Source organism: Pseudophryne corroboree, chromosome 1 (genome assembly GCF_028390025.1).
Source record: "Pseudophryne corroboree isolate aPseCor3 chromosome 1, aPseCor3.hap2, whole genome shotgun sequence".
NCBI lineage: Eukaryota > Metazoa > Chordata > Amphibia > Anura > Myobatrachidae > Pseudophryne > Pseudophryne corroboree.
This window is the reverse complement of record NC_086444.1, coordinates 638,725,676-638,743,151: the sequence shown is the minus strand read 5'-3', so window position 1 is coordinate 638,743,151 and position 17,476 is coordinate 638,725,676. Positions and strand designations below refer to the sequence as shown.

Sequence of the window (17,476 nt, the reverse complement as noted above, 5' to 3'; positions counted from 1 at the left end):
TCATTATAACAGCGGCTACTGGGTTAACATTAAGTTACTGTGTTATTCCTGGGTTATATAGCGCTGGGGTGTGTGCTAGCATACTCTCTCTCTGTCTCTCCAAAGGGCCTTGTGGGGGAACTGTCTTCAAAAAGAGCATTCCCTGTGTGTGTGTGTGTGTGTGTGGTGTGTCGGTACGCTTGTGTCGACATGTTTGACGAGGAAGGCTATGTGGAAACAGAGCGGGAGCAAATGAATGTGGTGTCTCCGCCGACGGCGCCGACACCTGATTGGATGGATATCTGGAAGGTTTTAAATGATAATGTTAATTCCTTGCATAAAAGGTTGGATAAAGCTGAAGCCTTAGGACAGTCAGGGTCTCAGCCCGTGCCTGATCCTATGTCGCAGAGGCCGTCAGGGTCTCAGAAGCGCCCACTATCCCAAATTGTTGACACAGATACCGACATGGATTCTGACTCCAGTGTCGATTACGATGATGCAAAGTTACAGCCTAAATTGGTTAAATCCATCCGTTATATGATTATAGCAATTAAGGATGTGTAGCACATCACAGAGGAAACCCCAGTCCCTGACAAGAGGGTTCATATGTATGGGGAAAAAAGGCAGGTGGTGACCTTCCCCCCCCCCCCCTTCACACGAGCTAAATAAGTTATGTGAAAAGGCTTGGGAATCTCCAGATAAAAAACTGCAGATTTCCAAACGGATGCTTATGGCGTATCCTTTCCCGCCAACGGACAGGTTACGCTGGGAATCCTCCCCTAGGGTGGACAAAGCTTTAACACGCTTATCCAAGAGGGTAGCCCTGCCGTCACAGGATACGGCTACCCTAAAAGATGCTGCGGATAGAAAGCAAGAGGGTACCCTGAAGTCCATTTATACACATTCAGGTACCTTATTAAGGCCGGCAGTTGCGTCGGCCTGGGTGTGTAGTGCTGTAGCAGCATGGACGAATACCTTATCTGAGGAACTTGATACCTTAGACAAGGATACTATATTAATGACCCTGGGGCATATAAAAGACGCTGTCCTATATATGAGAGATGCTCAAAGAGACATTAGTCTACTGGGCTCTAGAATAAATGCTATGTCGATTTCTGCCAGAAGGGTCCTGTGGACTCGGCAATGGACAGGTGATGCCGATTCAAAAAGGCACATGGAGGTTTTACCGTACAAGGGTGAGGAATTGTTTGGAGAGGGTCTCTCGGAACTGGTCTCCACGGCTACTGCTGGAAAGTCAAATTTTTTGCCATATGTTTCCTCACAACCTAAGAAAGCACCGTATTACCAAATGCAGTCCTTTCGATCACAAAAAGGCAAGAAAGTCCGAGGTGCGTCCTTTCTTGCCAGAAGCAGGGGCAGAGGAAGGAAGCTGCACAACGCAGCTAGTTCCCAGGAACAGAAGTCCTCCCCGGCTTCCACTAAATCCACCGCATGACGCTGGGGCTCCACAGGCGGAGCTAGGCCCGTGGGGGCGCGTCTCCGAAATTTCAGCCACAGGTGGGTTCACTCCCAGTTGGATCCCTGGGCAATAGAGATTGTGTCTCAGGGATACAAGCTGGAATTCGAAGAGATGCCCCCTCACCGATACCTCAAATCGGCCCTGCCAGCTTCCCCTTTAGAGAGGGAAATAGTGTTAACTGCAATTCACAAATTGTATCTTCAACAGGTGGTGGTCAAGGTTCCCCTCCTTCAACAAGGAAAGGGTTATTATTCGACCATGTTTGTGGTGCCGAAACCGGACGGTTCGGTCAGGCCCATATTGAATTTAAAATCCCTGAACATATACCTGAAAAGGTTCAAGTTCAAGATGGAATCGCTCAGAGCGGTCATCGCAAGCCTGGAAGGGGGGGATTTTATGGTGTCTCTGGACATAAAGGATGCATACCTTCATGTCCCCATTTATCCACCTCATCAGGCGTAGGTACAGGATTGTCATTACCAATCTCAGACGTTGCCGTTTGGTCTCTCCACGGCACCGAGAATATTTACCAAGGTAATGGCGGAAATGACGGTACTCCTGCGGAAGCAAGGGGTCACAATTATCCCATACTTGGACGATCTCCTCATAAAAGCGAGGTCAAGAGAGCAGTTGCTGATCAGCGTAGCACGCTCTCTGGAAGTGTTACAACAACACGGCTGGATTCTAAATATTCCAAAGTCGCAGTTGATTCTTACGACTCGTCTGCCTTTCCTGGGCATGATTCTGGACACGGACCAGAACAGGGTTTATCTCCCGATGGAGAAGGCTCAGGAACTCATGACGCTGGTCAGAAACCTATTAAAACCAAAACAGGTGTCGGTGCATCACTGCACGCGAGTCCTGGGAAAGATGGTGGCATCATACGAGGCCATTCCCTTCGGCAGGTTCCATGCGAGGACCTTTCAATTGGATCTACTGGACAAATGGTCCGGATCACATCTTCAGATGCATCGGCTAATCACCCTATCGGCCAGGGTGTCTCTCCTGTGGTGGCTGCAGAGTGCTCACCTTCTCGAGGGTCGCAGATTCGGCATTCAGGACTGGGTCCTGGTGACCACGGATGCAAGCCTCCGAGGGTGGGGGGCAGTCACACAGGGAAGAAATTTCCAAGGTCTGTGGTCAAGTCAGGAGGCTTGCCTTCACATCAACATCCTGGAACTAAGGGCCATATACAACGCCCTACGTCAAGCGGAGTCCCTACTTCGCAACCAACCGGTTCTGATTCAGTCAGACAACATCACAGCAGTGGCTCATGTAAACCGCCAAGGCGGCACAAGGAGCAGGGTGGCGATGGTAGAAGCCACCAGAATTCTTCGCTGGGCGGAGAATCACGTAAGCGCACTGTCAGCAGTGTTCATTCCGGGAGTGGACAACTGGGAAGCAGACTTCCTCAGCAGGCACGACCTCCACCCGGGAGAGTGGGGACTTCATCAAGAAGTCTTCACGCAGGTTGCAAGTCGGTGGGAACTGCTACAGGTGGACATGATGGCATCCCGCCTCAACAAAAAGCTACAGAGGTATTGCACCAGGTCAAGAGACCATCAGGCGATAGCTGTGGACGCACTGGTGATGCCGTGGGTGTTCCAGTCGGTCTATGTATTTCCTCCTCTTCCTCTCATACCCAAGGTGCTGAGAATAATAAGAAAAAGAGGAGTGAGAACAATACTCATTGTTCCGGATTGGCCAAGAAGGACTTGGTATCCAGATCTGCAAGAAATGCTCACAGAGGACCCGTGGCCTCTGCCTCTAAGACAGGACTTGTTGCAACAGGGGCCCTGTCTGTTCCAAGACTTACCGCGGCTGCGTTTGACGGCATGGCGGATGAACGCTGGATCCTAGCAGAAAAAGGCATTCCAGATGAGGTCATTCCTACGCTGATAAAGGCTAGGAAGGACGTGACGGCTCAACATTATCACCGTATATGGCGAAAATATGTTGCTTGGTGTGAGGCCAGGAATGCCCCTACGGAGGAATTCCAGCTGGGCCGTTTCCTTCACTTCCTACAGTCGGGGGTGACTTTGGGACTAAAATTGGGTTCCATTAAGGTCCAGATTTCGGCCCTATCCATTTTCTTTCAAAAAGAACTGACGTTTGTAAAGGGAGTGCTGCATATTCAGCCCCCTTTTGTGGCACCTTGGGATCTTAACGTGGTGTTGAGTTTCCTGAAATCACACTGGTTTGAACCACTCAAAACGGTGGAATTGAAATATCTCACGTGGAAGGTGGTCATGCTACTAGCCTTGGCTTCGGCTAGGCGTGTGTCAGAATTGGCGGCTTTGTCACATAAAAGCCCTTATCTGGTTTTCCATGCGGATAGAGCAGAATTGCGTACCCGCCCACAATTTCTGCCAAAAGTGGTTTCATCCTTTCATATAAACCAACCTATTGTGGTGCCTGTGGCTACTACTGACTTGGAGGATTCCGAGTTACTTGATGTAGTCAGGGCTTTGAAGGTTTATGTAGCCAGAACGGCTAGGGTCAGGAAAACAGAATCTTTGTTTATCCTGTATGCTTTCAACAAGCTTGGGGAGCCTGCTTCAAAGCAAACTATTGCTCGCTGGATCTGTAACACGATTCAGCAGGCTCATTCTGCGGCGGGATTGCCGCTGCCTAAATCAGTTAAGGCCCATTCCACAAGGAAGGTGGGCTCTTCTTGGGCGGCTGCCCGAGGGGTCTCGGCATTACAGCTTTGCCGAGCGGCTACTTGGTCAGGTTCAAACACCTTTGCAAAGTTCTACAAGTTTGATACCCTGGCTGAGGAGGACCTTGTGTTTGCTCAATCGGTGCTGCAGAGTCATCCGCACTCTCCCGCCCTTTTGGGAGCTTTGGTATAATCCCCATGGTCCTTACGGAGTCCCCAGCATCCACTAGGACGTTAGAGAAAATAAGATTTTACTTACCGGTAAATCTATTTCTCGTAGTCCGTAGTGGATGCTGGGCGCCCGTCCCAAGTGCGGACTTCTTCTGCAATGCTTCTATATAGTTATCGCTTAAATAAGGGTTATGTTATAGTTGCATCAGGGTTGATCTGATGCTCTGTTGTTGTTCATACTGTTAACTGGGTAAGTTTATCACAAGTTATACGGTGTGATTAGTGTGGCTGGTATGAGTCTTGCCCTGGATTTCCAAAATCCTTTCCTTGTACTGTCAGCTCTTCCAGGCACAGTTTCTGTAACTGAGGTCTGGAGGAGGGACATAGAGGGAGGAGCCAGAGCACACCAGAATCTAAATTCTTTCTTAAAGTGCCCATGTCTCCTGCGGAGCCCGTCTATTCCCCATGGTCCTTACGGAGTCCCCAGCATCCACTACGGACTACGAGAAATAGATTTACCGGTAAGTAAAATCTTATTTTAGCATGCAAATAGCGTACGACTAATGGGCCGTACACACTTGCCGATGTGTGTGGTCGATATGAACAAGAAATCGTTCACATCGCTCAGTGTGTATGCACCAACAATGAATAATGCATGGCCCCGCCGTCGTTCATCGTTGGTTTTCCCTCGTTCTGCATAGCAAGCAAATTTGAACGATGGTCGGTAATCATTGAAATCGACCATCGTCCAAATTGGAAACGTCGGCAAGTGTGTAGGGCCCATTAGAATAAGGCCCATACTTCTGATGTTAGATGCAAAGGCTAAAGTAATCGAAACAGTAATTGTTTAAAAACAAGTGCAGAATTTCATGTAGCCATTTATAGGATGAATTCAGTTAAAAATGCTATGCTGGTATTTGTAGAATGCTTTTGCTCTTATTAAAACATCTATAATTAGCATAAATATTTAAGTCAAATAAATTAAATAAAAGTTGTTCTGTTGTATCATGTGGGTGAACCTGGGTAAGTACTGTCCATACTCCTGTACTGTGTGCCTCTAGCTGTGGTGCTCCTGTCTGTCTTTTACCAAAGCTGTTCTGTTGCTATGTTTGCATAGCAGCCTTCCGAGTGTGTCTGGAGCTTTGTAGAATGCACTTAAAATTAGCAAAAAGTAGCTGACCGTGATTGGCTAACGCAGCAGGATAACCTCAGATGGCATCTAAACCAATCATTACATTGCAAGCAAGTACATCTAAAACGCATTCATAGTGGTTTTTATTTTTTTTCTTTAAATTGAATAAAATTAAACCAAAAGAGGATCTTTCACCATTATGTAATGTCCTAAAATGCTTGCAATTTCAGATGTAAAAGTAAACTTATTTATATAATCTGGCCTTTCTAACCTCTTGTCTTAAAAGAATAGTATAATGCATCATTGAACGATAGAATGATATTTAGGCTTAAACATACTGTAGCATTAACAAGGACAAAGTAAGTACAATATTTTATCCATACAGTATAGATATTAAGTCAAAAAATATATTCATTGTTATTGTTTGTAGCTTTGTTATAATTGAAGGTTAACTCACTCAATTTCAGTAGTTTGTCATTATCACTAATTAGCTGTTCTCTTACTACATACAAGTTTGATTCAGTAAATGCAGCAGAATAAACCTTAAATTAAAGCCTGACTGCTGTATAAGGTTCTTGTAGAGAGGTACAGTGATATTGCAATTGCAAAGATTTTTGTTCGTTGAAAAAGTGCAAGCAAACTGCAGTTAAGGGTGGGTACACAACAGAGCGATATCTGCACGATTTACTGTATCTGAACAACAAATTGTCCATATCGCCTACTGTGTACGCAGGGCTGCGCGCTCCCACTGTTCACGTGACATTGTCTGGATGGCCGTGCTGCATGGCCAATCAGACAATATAGTATGCGGTGCTGTGCTGTGTAATGAAGGACTGAAGTGTTCATTAAATCGTCTAGTGTGTATTGGCAATCTTGCATGGTGACGGTCGTTATGGTGTGTACCCACCCTTCATTTACAAATGTGTGCTTGATAGGAGACTCACATGAATGGTCTCTGCTGTTAGGGAAGCCTACTTCTTCACTATCTAAAGTTGCCTACACAGTCAGCAATAACACAACTAATATCTGGCATAGGGCCCAATAGCACAGCTTGCTTTGTACACAAACTATTGTCGAGTGTTAATAATTGTGAATACTGCAGGCAATGCTGATATTGATGCAATATGAAGTAAGCACGAGGCGTGTGGCGTCAGAAACCATTTTGGTTGGTGTCTAAAAATGTTCCCACTACCTTCAAAATAAAAACGTATACAGGTTGAGTATCCCTTATCCAAAATGCTTGGGACCAGAGGTATTTTGGATATGGGATTTTTCCGTATTTTGGAATAATTGCATACCATAATGAGATATCATGGCGAAGGGACCCAAGTCTAAGCACAGAATGCATTTATGTTTTATATGCACCTTATACACACAGCCTGAAGGTCATTTTAGCCAATATTTTTTATAACTTTGTGCATTAAACAAAGTGTGTCTACATTCACACAATTCATTTATGTTTCATATACACCTTATATACACAGTCTGAAGGTCATTTAATACAATATTTTTAATAACTGTGTGTATTAAACAAAGTTTGTGTACATTGAGCCATCAGAAAACAAAAGTTTCACTATCTCACTCTCGCTCAAAAAAGTCCGTATTTTGGAATATTCCGTATTTCGGATATTTGGATATGGGATACTCAACCTGTAATACTATATATTAATATCAGTGATCGCATTTACAGGTGTTCATCATTCCCCATTTCCCCGACACTTCTTCAGATCAGTATCCTGCGTTCCTGCATCTAAGAACACATGAGCCTGATCATTATCTTGCTAAAAAGAAATGCTAAACAATAGGATGAGAGAAAAAAGAAAGTGACTGTTACAATGGTGTAAAAACAAAGTCTAGCATAGCAGTGTGTAATCTTTGTTCTGAAAACAATAAAGTTTTATTCAAAACAGAAAAAAAGTAGCTGCATAGTGAAGTGTCTCTTGTCTAGACTGATCTGTGTGTAACTAATACACAATATGATACCAATAATAATAATGTTGCCTTGGTACAGTAAGGATTAGTTTATGGAGAATACATTAATTAAATGCAATACCTAATTTAATTGTAATCTGTCAAATACGCCAAAGTTACTGATAAGTGATCAACTATTTTTTGGAAGACGTTGTCACTTAACATTTTTTTGGAACAATTACATTATTCCTCTCAAAATTTTAAGGACTATTACTGTCCAAAGAAGAGTATGACAAAATAATTGGTGTGGTATATAATTTGTTATTATTTATTTATTACCAGTTACTTATATAGCGCGCGCACATTCCTCAGCGCTCTACAGAGAATATTTGTCCTTTCACATCAGTCCCTGCCCCAGTGGAGCTTACAATCTATATTCCCTACCACATGAACATGCACACACATCCACACTAGGGTTAATTTTGTTGGGAGCCAATTAACCTACCAGTATATTTTTGGATTGTGAGGAAAACAGAGTACCTGGTGGAAGCTCACTCAAGCATGGGGAGAATATACAAACTCCACACAGTTAGAGCCATGGTGGGAATCAAACCCATGACCTCAGTGCTGTGAAGCAGTAATGTTAACCATTACACCACCTGTATAGAAAATCTACAATGTCTAGGTTGACAGTCATTAAGTCAACCCCATGTGGTTGACATGCATTAGGTCGACATGGACAAAAGGTCAACTTAGCAATGGTCAAAACACTTTTGTTTAGTTTTTTTTGCCTTTTTTGGGGTTATTGTGGATAGTTTTTCCATCTGGGACCACCATTTGTAGAAACTCATTCGCTCGTCACACTCTTCACTTGATAGAAGGTTACTAAAAGTTATTATTTGTGACATGGATAGTCAAGGATGGAAAAAGTTAAAAAAACATGACACCCTCCTCCCAAAAAAATGTCGACCATACATGTGTCAACCATTGCCATGTCAACATTTTGCCCATGTCAACCTTTTCCAATGTTGACCTTCCATAGGTCGACATTTTGTCCATGTCGACCTTTTATCACTGTCTACAATATAGGGTTGACCTATTGAATGTCGACCTAGACATTGTCTATACAAGAGGTTCTCAAACACAGTCCTCAAATCACCCGAGCAGTCCAGGTTTTAAGTTTATCCATGCTTGGCCACAAGCGTCTTAATAAGCACCTCAGTCAATTTGATTTAACCATCTGTTCTGAGCCATACATATACCTAAAACCTGAACTGTTGAGGTGCCTTGAGGACCCGTGTTTGAGAACCTCTGGTATATACATTGGAACCCCAAAATAGTATATTATGCCCATATAATTAGGCTTACCATTCTATCCCTTTAAACTGGAACACTCATGAATTACAAGCCTGTACATAACCTGGTTTTAATCCGCCACAGATGTGTAATTCATGAGTGTTCCTTTTTTAAAGGGATAGTATGGTCAGCCTAATTATAATTACACCATGCTGCCGCATTCTACCACAACTAGACTGCAGTACTTACTACTTGCTGCTGTCACTCACTACACAGTGATTATTACCTGTTGCCACATTACACTTCGATATAATTACCCCTTCCTGTTGTCATGGTTTACATGTATTTTTCTACTGTCTTATGAGCTAAGCTACTATTTAAACCTTAATGAAATCATGTATTGCATCGGCTTAATTACCCTAAGGGTCAAATTGTAGTCTAAATAGAATGCATGTAAAGTATACATTTGCCAGTTATGAAGGAGTCTAGAGTCAGACAGTAGTAAAATAGAGGAGTCCGAGTCGAAGGTTTGGCATACTTATTCCACAGCCCTGGCAAGCACTAATAAAGTCTATGCATAAGGGTCTGCTTGTTTACAGTCTTATGGGGCATCACAGAGCGTTTACTATTCTTTTGGTGAAATGTGTTAAATGTAAGCTGAATACCTGATTTGTGTATGTGTGTACTATACTTTACTATGGCTGATGTTTCCCTGTAATAATATTAAATGCCGCAAGAGTCAAAAGATGATCAGTACATTTTACTTGAAAATAATTTATCTATGTTAATAATAAATAATAATAATAATATGCAGGATATGTTATCCTTCTCCCATGAGGCACCCTCTAGGTCATGGGTCTTCAACTTGCAGCCCTGCAGGTGTTGTGGAACTACACATCCCAGCATGCCCTTCCTCAGTTTTAGCATGCCTAAAGTTATGTATTTTTTAATGTGGCAACATGTTCCACGGTTTAGGTTGGCATCTCTGGTTTAATTCTCCTGTTTCCTATTCTTTAGCATCTATGTAAACCAGTTTACCTGGTGATGTTATAGCTCATAAATTGCTAGCAACAAAAGAAGTTGTTATTTTGTAAAAGGTGTATTAATCAGGGCAAGCTTTACCAAATTGTCTCAGTTTCGTTGTTTTCTTTTTAATAAAGCAATAAAAATAGAAGAATTGCAAGATGCTTTACGGAAGAAAGAAGAGGACATGAAACAAATGGAGGACCGGTACAAAAAATATCTGGAAAAAGCAAAAAGTGTAAGCCCTGAGTAAAACTGTACTGTGTGTGTGTTGGCTTGTGGGTGACTACAGACTGCAGCTGCCTGCAGTTAAATATTCTTCTTCTCAAAACAAAATAATAATTTTTGACCACAATCTGTTTTTCCACCTTGTGTCCAGGTTATCCGCACGTTGGATCCAAAGCAGAATCAGGGAACAGGACCAGAGATACAAGCCTTAAAGAATCAACTACAAGAAAGGGATAAAATGTTCCATTCCTTAGAGGTAAGATTTTTTTAAGGTACTGTGATCTTAGAATTCTTTAATTTTGCATTGCTTTTTGTAATGGTATTTCTATGTGCAGCCTGAGGGGGGCTGTGTCTGGTACCTTTCTTGCCGGCTATTCCCATGTTTTGGTTCTGGACCTGACCACACCGCTCTGATATAATACTCTGCTCTACTTGTACAACCTTTTCCTTACCTGTAGGCTGCCTTTGTGTTGTTTGAGGATTATTACACTTCAGACTTGTGAGAAGGGAAGAAAAGCAATGGCACTGTTCCTGAATGATAAAACTCTGCAGGCATACTAGCTAGCACCACTTAAACTAGATAGAGCCTTATCACAAAAATATAGAGGGAAATATGTATAAAAAATATAGGAATAAAGTCCCTATAATATTTGTCTTGTGCAGCAATCTGCTACAATAATTTGATCATCGTTTTTTTATCTGACTCTTCCGCAAAAATATAAGATTTATGCCAATAATGCAGTTTGATTAATACTTTTTGTATCTTTTTTTTCAAAGTACCAGTAGCAACTGGAGTGGATTTGTGTAAATATTTTATATGTCTATACAGCATTGAACACCAGTAAAGCTGTACACACCTCTTCTTAGCACTTTAGTCCACCTGAGATTCTCTTTAAATAGCTTTATAATAAAATGAGAACTTCATATAGTTAAAACAGCCCATATATCATGCAAGTATATTAAATAATGGCCCAATCAGGGGTATAGCATGCCGGTTCCAAGAAGTAGCACTCCCCGTACACTAGCACTAGTATTTCTGCTTTGTAACTTGACTGACGTTGATGGACTGTATTTTATATCATCATGTTGTGGTGCTTTTTAGATGATCTACACACTACTCAAAGAGGTCAGAGTAAATGACTGCTCATCTAATGTTGTACAGGACAGCTTCTAGTGCCAGGCCCTTCATGATATTAAGTACTGGGCTTCAGCTGGATCTTTAGTCTAATTTTCAATTATCTGTTTTTCTATCAACTACGAACAGAGTACTTAGTCAAACAGCTGCAAACCTTATTAGGTGCAGCAGTATGATGCTGAGCACAGGTAGATGGACAGAGAGCTCAGAGTGTGTTTCCTCACTAAAGGTTAGTCTTTAATCAATAGGGAAATAGCCAGAGAATTATATATTTGCATGTTACATTTTCCAGCTGTTCAGTGGGTTTCTCATATGAATTTCAACAAACAATAAGAGATGTACAGTATATGACTTAATAGTGATTGGACCAATATAATCTTAAAAGCTCATGGCACAAGCCTATCTCTTCTCTGGGGGTGTAGTACGGTATGCCGGCGCTCGGGCTCCCGGCGACCAGCATACCGGCGCCGGGAGCCCGACCGCCGGCATAACGACAGCGTGGCGAGCGCAAAGGAGACCCTTGCGGGCTCGCTGCGCTCGCCACGCTGCGGGCACGGTGGCGCGCTACGCGCGCCACACTATTTTGTTCTCCCTCCAGGGGGGTCGTTGACCCCAATGAGGGAGAATAGTTGTCGGTATGCCGGGTGTCGGGATTCCGGCGCCGGTATACTGTGCGCCAGTATCCCGACATTCGGCATACAGAAGACCACCCCTTCTCTGGCTAGTGGTACCCTAGCATGCCCCTAACATACAGTGTAATGCCCAGCACAATATCTCAAACCCTACCATATATAGTCTTTTGCCAACATAATAGTTCCCTTCAATCTAATGCACATTCTATACCAGACCACACCAGCATATCGGTCTCATACCCACAACACACATGTTGGTAATCCCCAAATACAGCATTGTGCCAGAATAACGATCCATTTACACAACCCAATGTTTTTATGATTGATAGAATAGCTCCCGAGGCTCTTTAGGGCAATCATTGCATATTGTTTGTTTACGCTTGGATTGATCTTTCCATTAAATTACTTAGCGATTGGTGCAGTTAAAAATTTAGAAAACTGGTTATCACTAGAAGTAAACTAGTTTCATCATTGGCTCTATTGCTTTATTTTCTATAACACCACTGTAATTATTTTTAGGACCAAATGTGTGGGTCTCTGACTAATGTACATTTACCACGGAACACTTATTTCAAGCTGATGTAATCTCAAAATGTATCGGTACAAATCTTTACAGATGATATAATTGCATTTTGTAATGTTTGGCTGTATTTCATTTTAGTTCCTCATTTGCATTTAGAAAACAAATTCCTGGGAAATCGCATCGGCACAGGCTATAAACTTTTGTGACCCATGCTGCAATAAAATCTCCAACTAACTAATATTCCCCTGTGTGCTTCGCCTTCTACGCACTTTTGAGACTGGGATATATTTTTTTTATATGATCTTTTCCTTCTTAATTTAAAGGTTATAAATCTCCTTCAAAATCATTTTCTCTAACGTCCTAAGTGGATGCTGGGGACTCCGTCAGGACCATGGGGAATAGCGGCTCCGCAGGAGACAGGGCACAAAAGCAAAAGCTTTAGGATCAGGTGGTGTGCACTGGCTCCTCCCCCTATGACCCTCCTCCAAGCCTCAGTTAGATTTTTGTGCCCGGCCGAGAAGGGTGCAATCTAGGTGGCTCTCCTAAAGAGCTGCTTAGAGTAAAAGTTTGTTAGGTTTTTTATTTTCAGTGAGTCCTGCTGGCAACAGGCTCACTGCTACGAGGGACTTAGGGGAGAGAAGTGAACTCACCTGCGTGTAGGATGGATTGGCTTCTTAGGCTACTGGACACCATTAGCTCCAGAGGGAGTCGGAACACAGGTCTCACCCTGGGGTTCGTCCCGGAGCCGCGCCGCCGACCCCCTTGCAGATGCCGAAAAGTGAAGAGGTCCAGAAACGGCGGCAGAAGACTCTTCAGTCTTCATAAGGTAGCGCACAGCACTGCAGCTGTGCGCCATTGTTGTCAGCACACTTCATAGCAGCGGTCACTGAGGGTGCAGGGCGTTGCTGGGGGCGCCCTGGGCAGCAATGATAGTACCTTATTCTGGCTAAAAATACATCACGTATAGCCCCTGGGGGCTATATGGATGTATTTAACCCCTGCCAGGTCTCAGAAAAACGGGAGAAGAAGCCCGCCGAAAAGGGGGCGGGGCCTATTCTCCTCAGCACACAGCGCCATTTTCCCTCACAGAAATGCTGGTGGGAAGGCTCCCAGGCTCTCCCCTGCACTGCACTACAGAAACAGGGTTAAAACAGAGAGGGGGGGCACTTATTTGGCGATATGTATATATATATTAAAATGCTATAAGGGAAAAACACTTATATAAAGGTTGTCCCTGTATAATTATAGCGTTTTTGGTGTGTGCTGGCAAACTCTCCCTCTGTCTCCCCAAAGGGCTAGTGGGGTCCTGTCCTCTATCAGAGCATTCCCTGTGTGTGTGCTGTGTGTCGGTACGTGTGTGTCGACATGTATGAGGACGATGTTGGTGAGGAGGCGGAGCAATTGTCTGAAATGGTGATGTCACTCTCTAGGGAGTCGACACCGGAATGGATGGCTTATTTAAGGAATTACGTGATAATGTCAACACGCTGCAAGGTCGGTTGACGACATGAGACGGCCGGCAAACAAATTAGTATCTGTCCAGGCGTCTCAAACACCGTCAGGGGCTGTAAAACGCTCATTTACCTCAGTCGGTCGACACAGACACAGACACGGACACTGACTCCAGTGTCGACGGTGAAGAAACAAACGTATTTTCCTTTAGGGCCACACGTTACATGTTAAGGGCAATGAAGGAGGTGTTACATATTTCTGATACTACAAGTACCACAAGAAGGGTATTATGTGGGGTGTGAAAAAACTACCTGTAGTTTTTCCTGAATCAGATAAATTAAATGAAGTGTGTGATGATGCGTGGGTTTTCCCCGATAGAAAATTATTGGCGGTATACCCTTTCCCGCCAGAAGTTAGGGCGCGTTGGGAAACACCCTTTAGGGTGGATAAGGCGCTCACACGCTTATCAAAACAAGTGGCGGTACCGTCTCCAGATAGGGCCGCCCTCAAGGAGCCAGCTGAGAGGCTGGAAAATATCCTAAAAAGGTATATACACACATACTGGTGTTATACTGCGACCAGCGATCGCCTCAGCCTGGATGTGCAGCGCTGGGGTGGCTTGGTCGGATTCCCTGACTGAAAATATTGATACCCTTGACAGGGACAGTATTTTATTGACTATAGAGCATTTAAAGGATGCATTTCTATATATGCGAGATGCACAGAGGGATATTTGCACTCTGGCATCAAGAGTAAGTGCGATGTCCATATCTGCCAGAAGATGTTTATGGACACGACAGTGGTCAGGTGATGCAGATTCCAAACGGCACATGGAAGTATTGCCGTATAAAGGGGAGGAGTTATTTGGGGTCGGTCCATCGGACCTGGTGGCCTCGGCAACAGCTGGAAAATCCACCTTTTTTACCCCAAATCACATCTCAGCAGAAAAAGACACCGTCTTTTCAGCCTCAGTCCTTTCGTCCCCATAAGGGCAAGCGGGCAAAAGGCCAGTCATATCTGCCCAGGGATAGAGGAAAGGGAAGAAGACTGCAGCAGGCAGCCCATTCCCAGGAACAGAAGCCCTCCACAGCTTCTGCCAAGTCCTCAGCATGACGCTGGGGCCGTACAAGCGGACTAAAGTGCGGTGGGGGGTCGTCTCAAGAGTTTCAGCGCGTAGTGGGCTCACTCGCAAGTGGACCCCTGGATCCTACAAGTAGTATCCCAGGGGTACAGACTGGAAATTCGAGACGTCTCCCCCTCGCAGGCTCCTGATGTCTGCTTTACCAACGTCTTCCTCCGACAGGGAGGCAGTATTGGAAACAATTCACAAGCTGTATTCCCAGCAGGTGATAATCAAAGTACCCCTCCTACAACAAGGAAAGGGGTATTATTCCACACTATATTGTGGTACTGAAGCCAGACGGCTCGGTGAGACCTATTCTAAATGGGAAATCTTTGAACACTTACATACAAAGGTTCAAATCAAGATGGAGTCACTCAGAGCAGTGATAGCGAACCAGGAAGAAGGAGACTATATGGTGTCCCTGGACATCAAGGATGCTTACCTCCATGTCCCAAATTGCCCTTCTCACCAAGGGTACCTCAGGTTCGTGGTACGGAACTGTCACTATCAGTTTCAGACGCTGCCGTTTGGATTGTCCACGGCACCCCGGGTCTTTACCAAAGTAATGGCCAAAATGATGATTCTTCTTCAAAGAAAAGGCGTCTTAATTATCCCTTACTTGGACGATCTCCTGATAAGGGCAAGGTCCAGAGAACAGTTGGAAGTCGGAGTAGCACTATCTCAAGTAGTTCTACGACAGCACGGGTGGATTCTAAATATCCAAAATCACAGCCGTTTCCGACGACACGTCTGCTGTTCCTAGGGATGGTTCTGGACACAGTCCAGAAAAAGGTGTTTCTCCCGGAGGAGAAAGCCAGGGAGTTATCCGAGCTAGTCAGGAACCTCCTAAAACCAGGAAAAGTGTCAGTGCATCATTGCACAAGAGTCCTGGGAAAAATGGTGGCTTATTACGAAGCGATTCCATTCGGCAGATTCCACGCAAGAACTTTTCAGTGGGATCTGCTGGACAAATGGTCCGGATCGCATTTTCAGATGCATCAGCGAATAACCCTATCTCCAAGGACAAGGGTGTCTCTCCTGTGGTGGTTACAGAGTGCTCATCTTCTAGAGGGCCGCAGATTCGGCATTCAGGATTGGATGCTGGTGACCACGGAGGCCAGCCTGAGAGGCTGGGGAGCAGTCACACAGGGAAAAAAAATTTCCAGGGAGTGTGATCAAGTCTGGAGATTTTTCTCCACATAAATATACTGGAGCTAAGGGCAATTTACAATGCTCTAAGCTTAGCAAGACCTCTGCTTCAAGGTCAGCCGGTATTGATCCAGTGGGACAACATCACGGCAGTCGCCCACGTAAACAGACAGGGCGGCACAAGAAGCAGGAGGGCAATGGCAGAAACTGCAAGGATTTTTCGCTGGGCGGAAAATCATGTGATAGCACTGTCAGCAGTGTTCATTCCGGGAGTGGACAACTGGGAAGCAGACTTCCTCAGCAGGCACAACCTCCACCCGGGAGAGTGGGGACTTCATCGGGAAGTCTTCCACATGATTGTGAACCGTTGGAAAAGACCAAAGGTGGACATGATGGCGTCCCGCCTGAACAAAAAACTGGACAAGTATTGCGCCAGGTCAAAAGACCCTCAGGCAATAGCTGTGGACGTTCTGGTAACACCGTGGGTGTACCAGTCGGTGTATGTCTTCCCTCCTCTGCTTCTCATACCCAAGGTATTGAGAATTATAAGACGTAGAGGAGTAAGAACTATACTCGTGGCTCCGGATTGGCCAAGAAGGACTTGGTACCCGGAACTTCAAGAGATGCTCACAGAGGACTCATGGCCTCTGCCGCTAAGAAGGGACTTGCTTCAGCAAGTACCATGTCTGTTCCAAGACTTACCGCGGCTGCGTTTGACGGCATGGCGGTTGAACGCCGGATCCTAAGGGAAAAAGGCATTCCGGAAGAGGTCATTCCTACCCTGGTCAAAGCCAGGAAGGAGGTGACCGCACAACATTATCACCACATGTGGCGAAAATATGTTGCGTGGTGTGAGGCCAGGAAGGCCCCATGAAGAAATTTCAACTCGGTCGTTTCCTGCATTTCCTGCAAACAGGAGTGTCTATGGGCCTCAAATTGGGGTCCATTAAGGTTCAAATTTCGGCCCTGTCGATTTTCTTCCAGAAAAAATTGGCTTCAGTTCCTGAAGTCCAGAAGTTTGTCAAGGGAGTACTGCATATACAACCCCCTTTTGTGCCTCCAGTGGCACTGTGGGATCTCAACGTAGTTCTGGGATTCCTAAAATCACATTGGTTTAAACCGCTCAAATCTGTGGATTTGAAATATCTCACAGGGAAAGTGACCATGCTGTTGGCCCTGGCCTCGGCCAGGCGAGTGTCAGAATTGGCGGCGTTTGTCTCAAAAAAAGCCCATATCTGATTGTCCATTCGGACAGGGCAGAGCTGCGGACTCATCCCCAGTTTCTCCCTAAGGTGGTGTCAGTGTTTCACCTGAACCAGCTTATTGTGGTACCTGCGGCTACTAGGGACTTGGAGGACTCCAAGTTGCTAGATGTTGTCAGGGCCCTGAAAATATAGTTTCCAGGACGGCTGGAGTCAGGAAAACTGACTTGCTGTTATCCTGTATGCACCCAAAAAACTGGGTGCTCTTGCTTCTAAGCAGACGATTGCTAGTTGGATGTGTAGTACAATTCAGCTTGCACATTCTGTGGCAGGCCTGCCACAGCCAAAATATGTAAATGCCCATTCCACAAGGAAGGT

General features: G+C 44.7%; 1 protein-coding gene across 3 annotated transcripts in view; it reads left to right on the top strand.

The window, feature by feature from the left end:
• LOC134904955 (protein Hook homolog 3) overlaps nucleotides 1-17,476 on the top strand; it is a 155,144-nt gene that overhangs the window by 122,471 nt on the left and 15,197 nt on the right. For all 3 annotated transcript variants that reach the window (XM_063914592.1, XM_063914593.1, XM_063914594.1), the window contains 2 exons: nucleotides 9,792-9,892; nucleotides 10,034-10,138. In XM_063914592.1, the coding sequence (XP_063770662.1) occupies nucleotides 9,792-9,892; nucleotides 10,034-10,138 (206 nt within the window). The remainder of the gene's footprint in view (nucleotides 1-9,791; nucleotides 9,893-10,033; nucleotides 10,139-17,476) is intronic.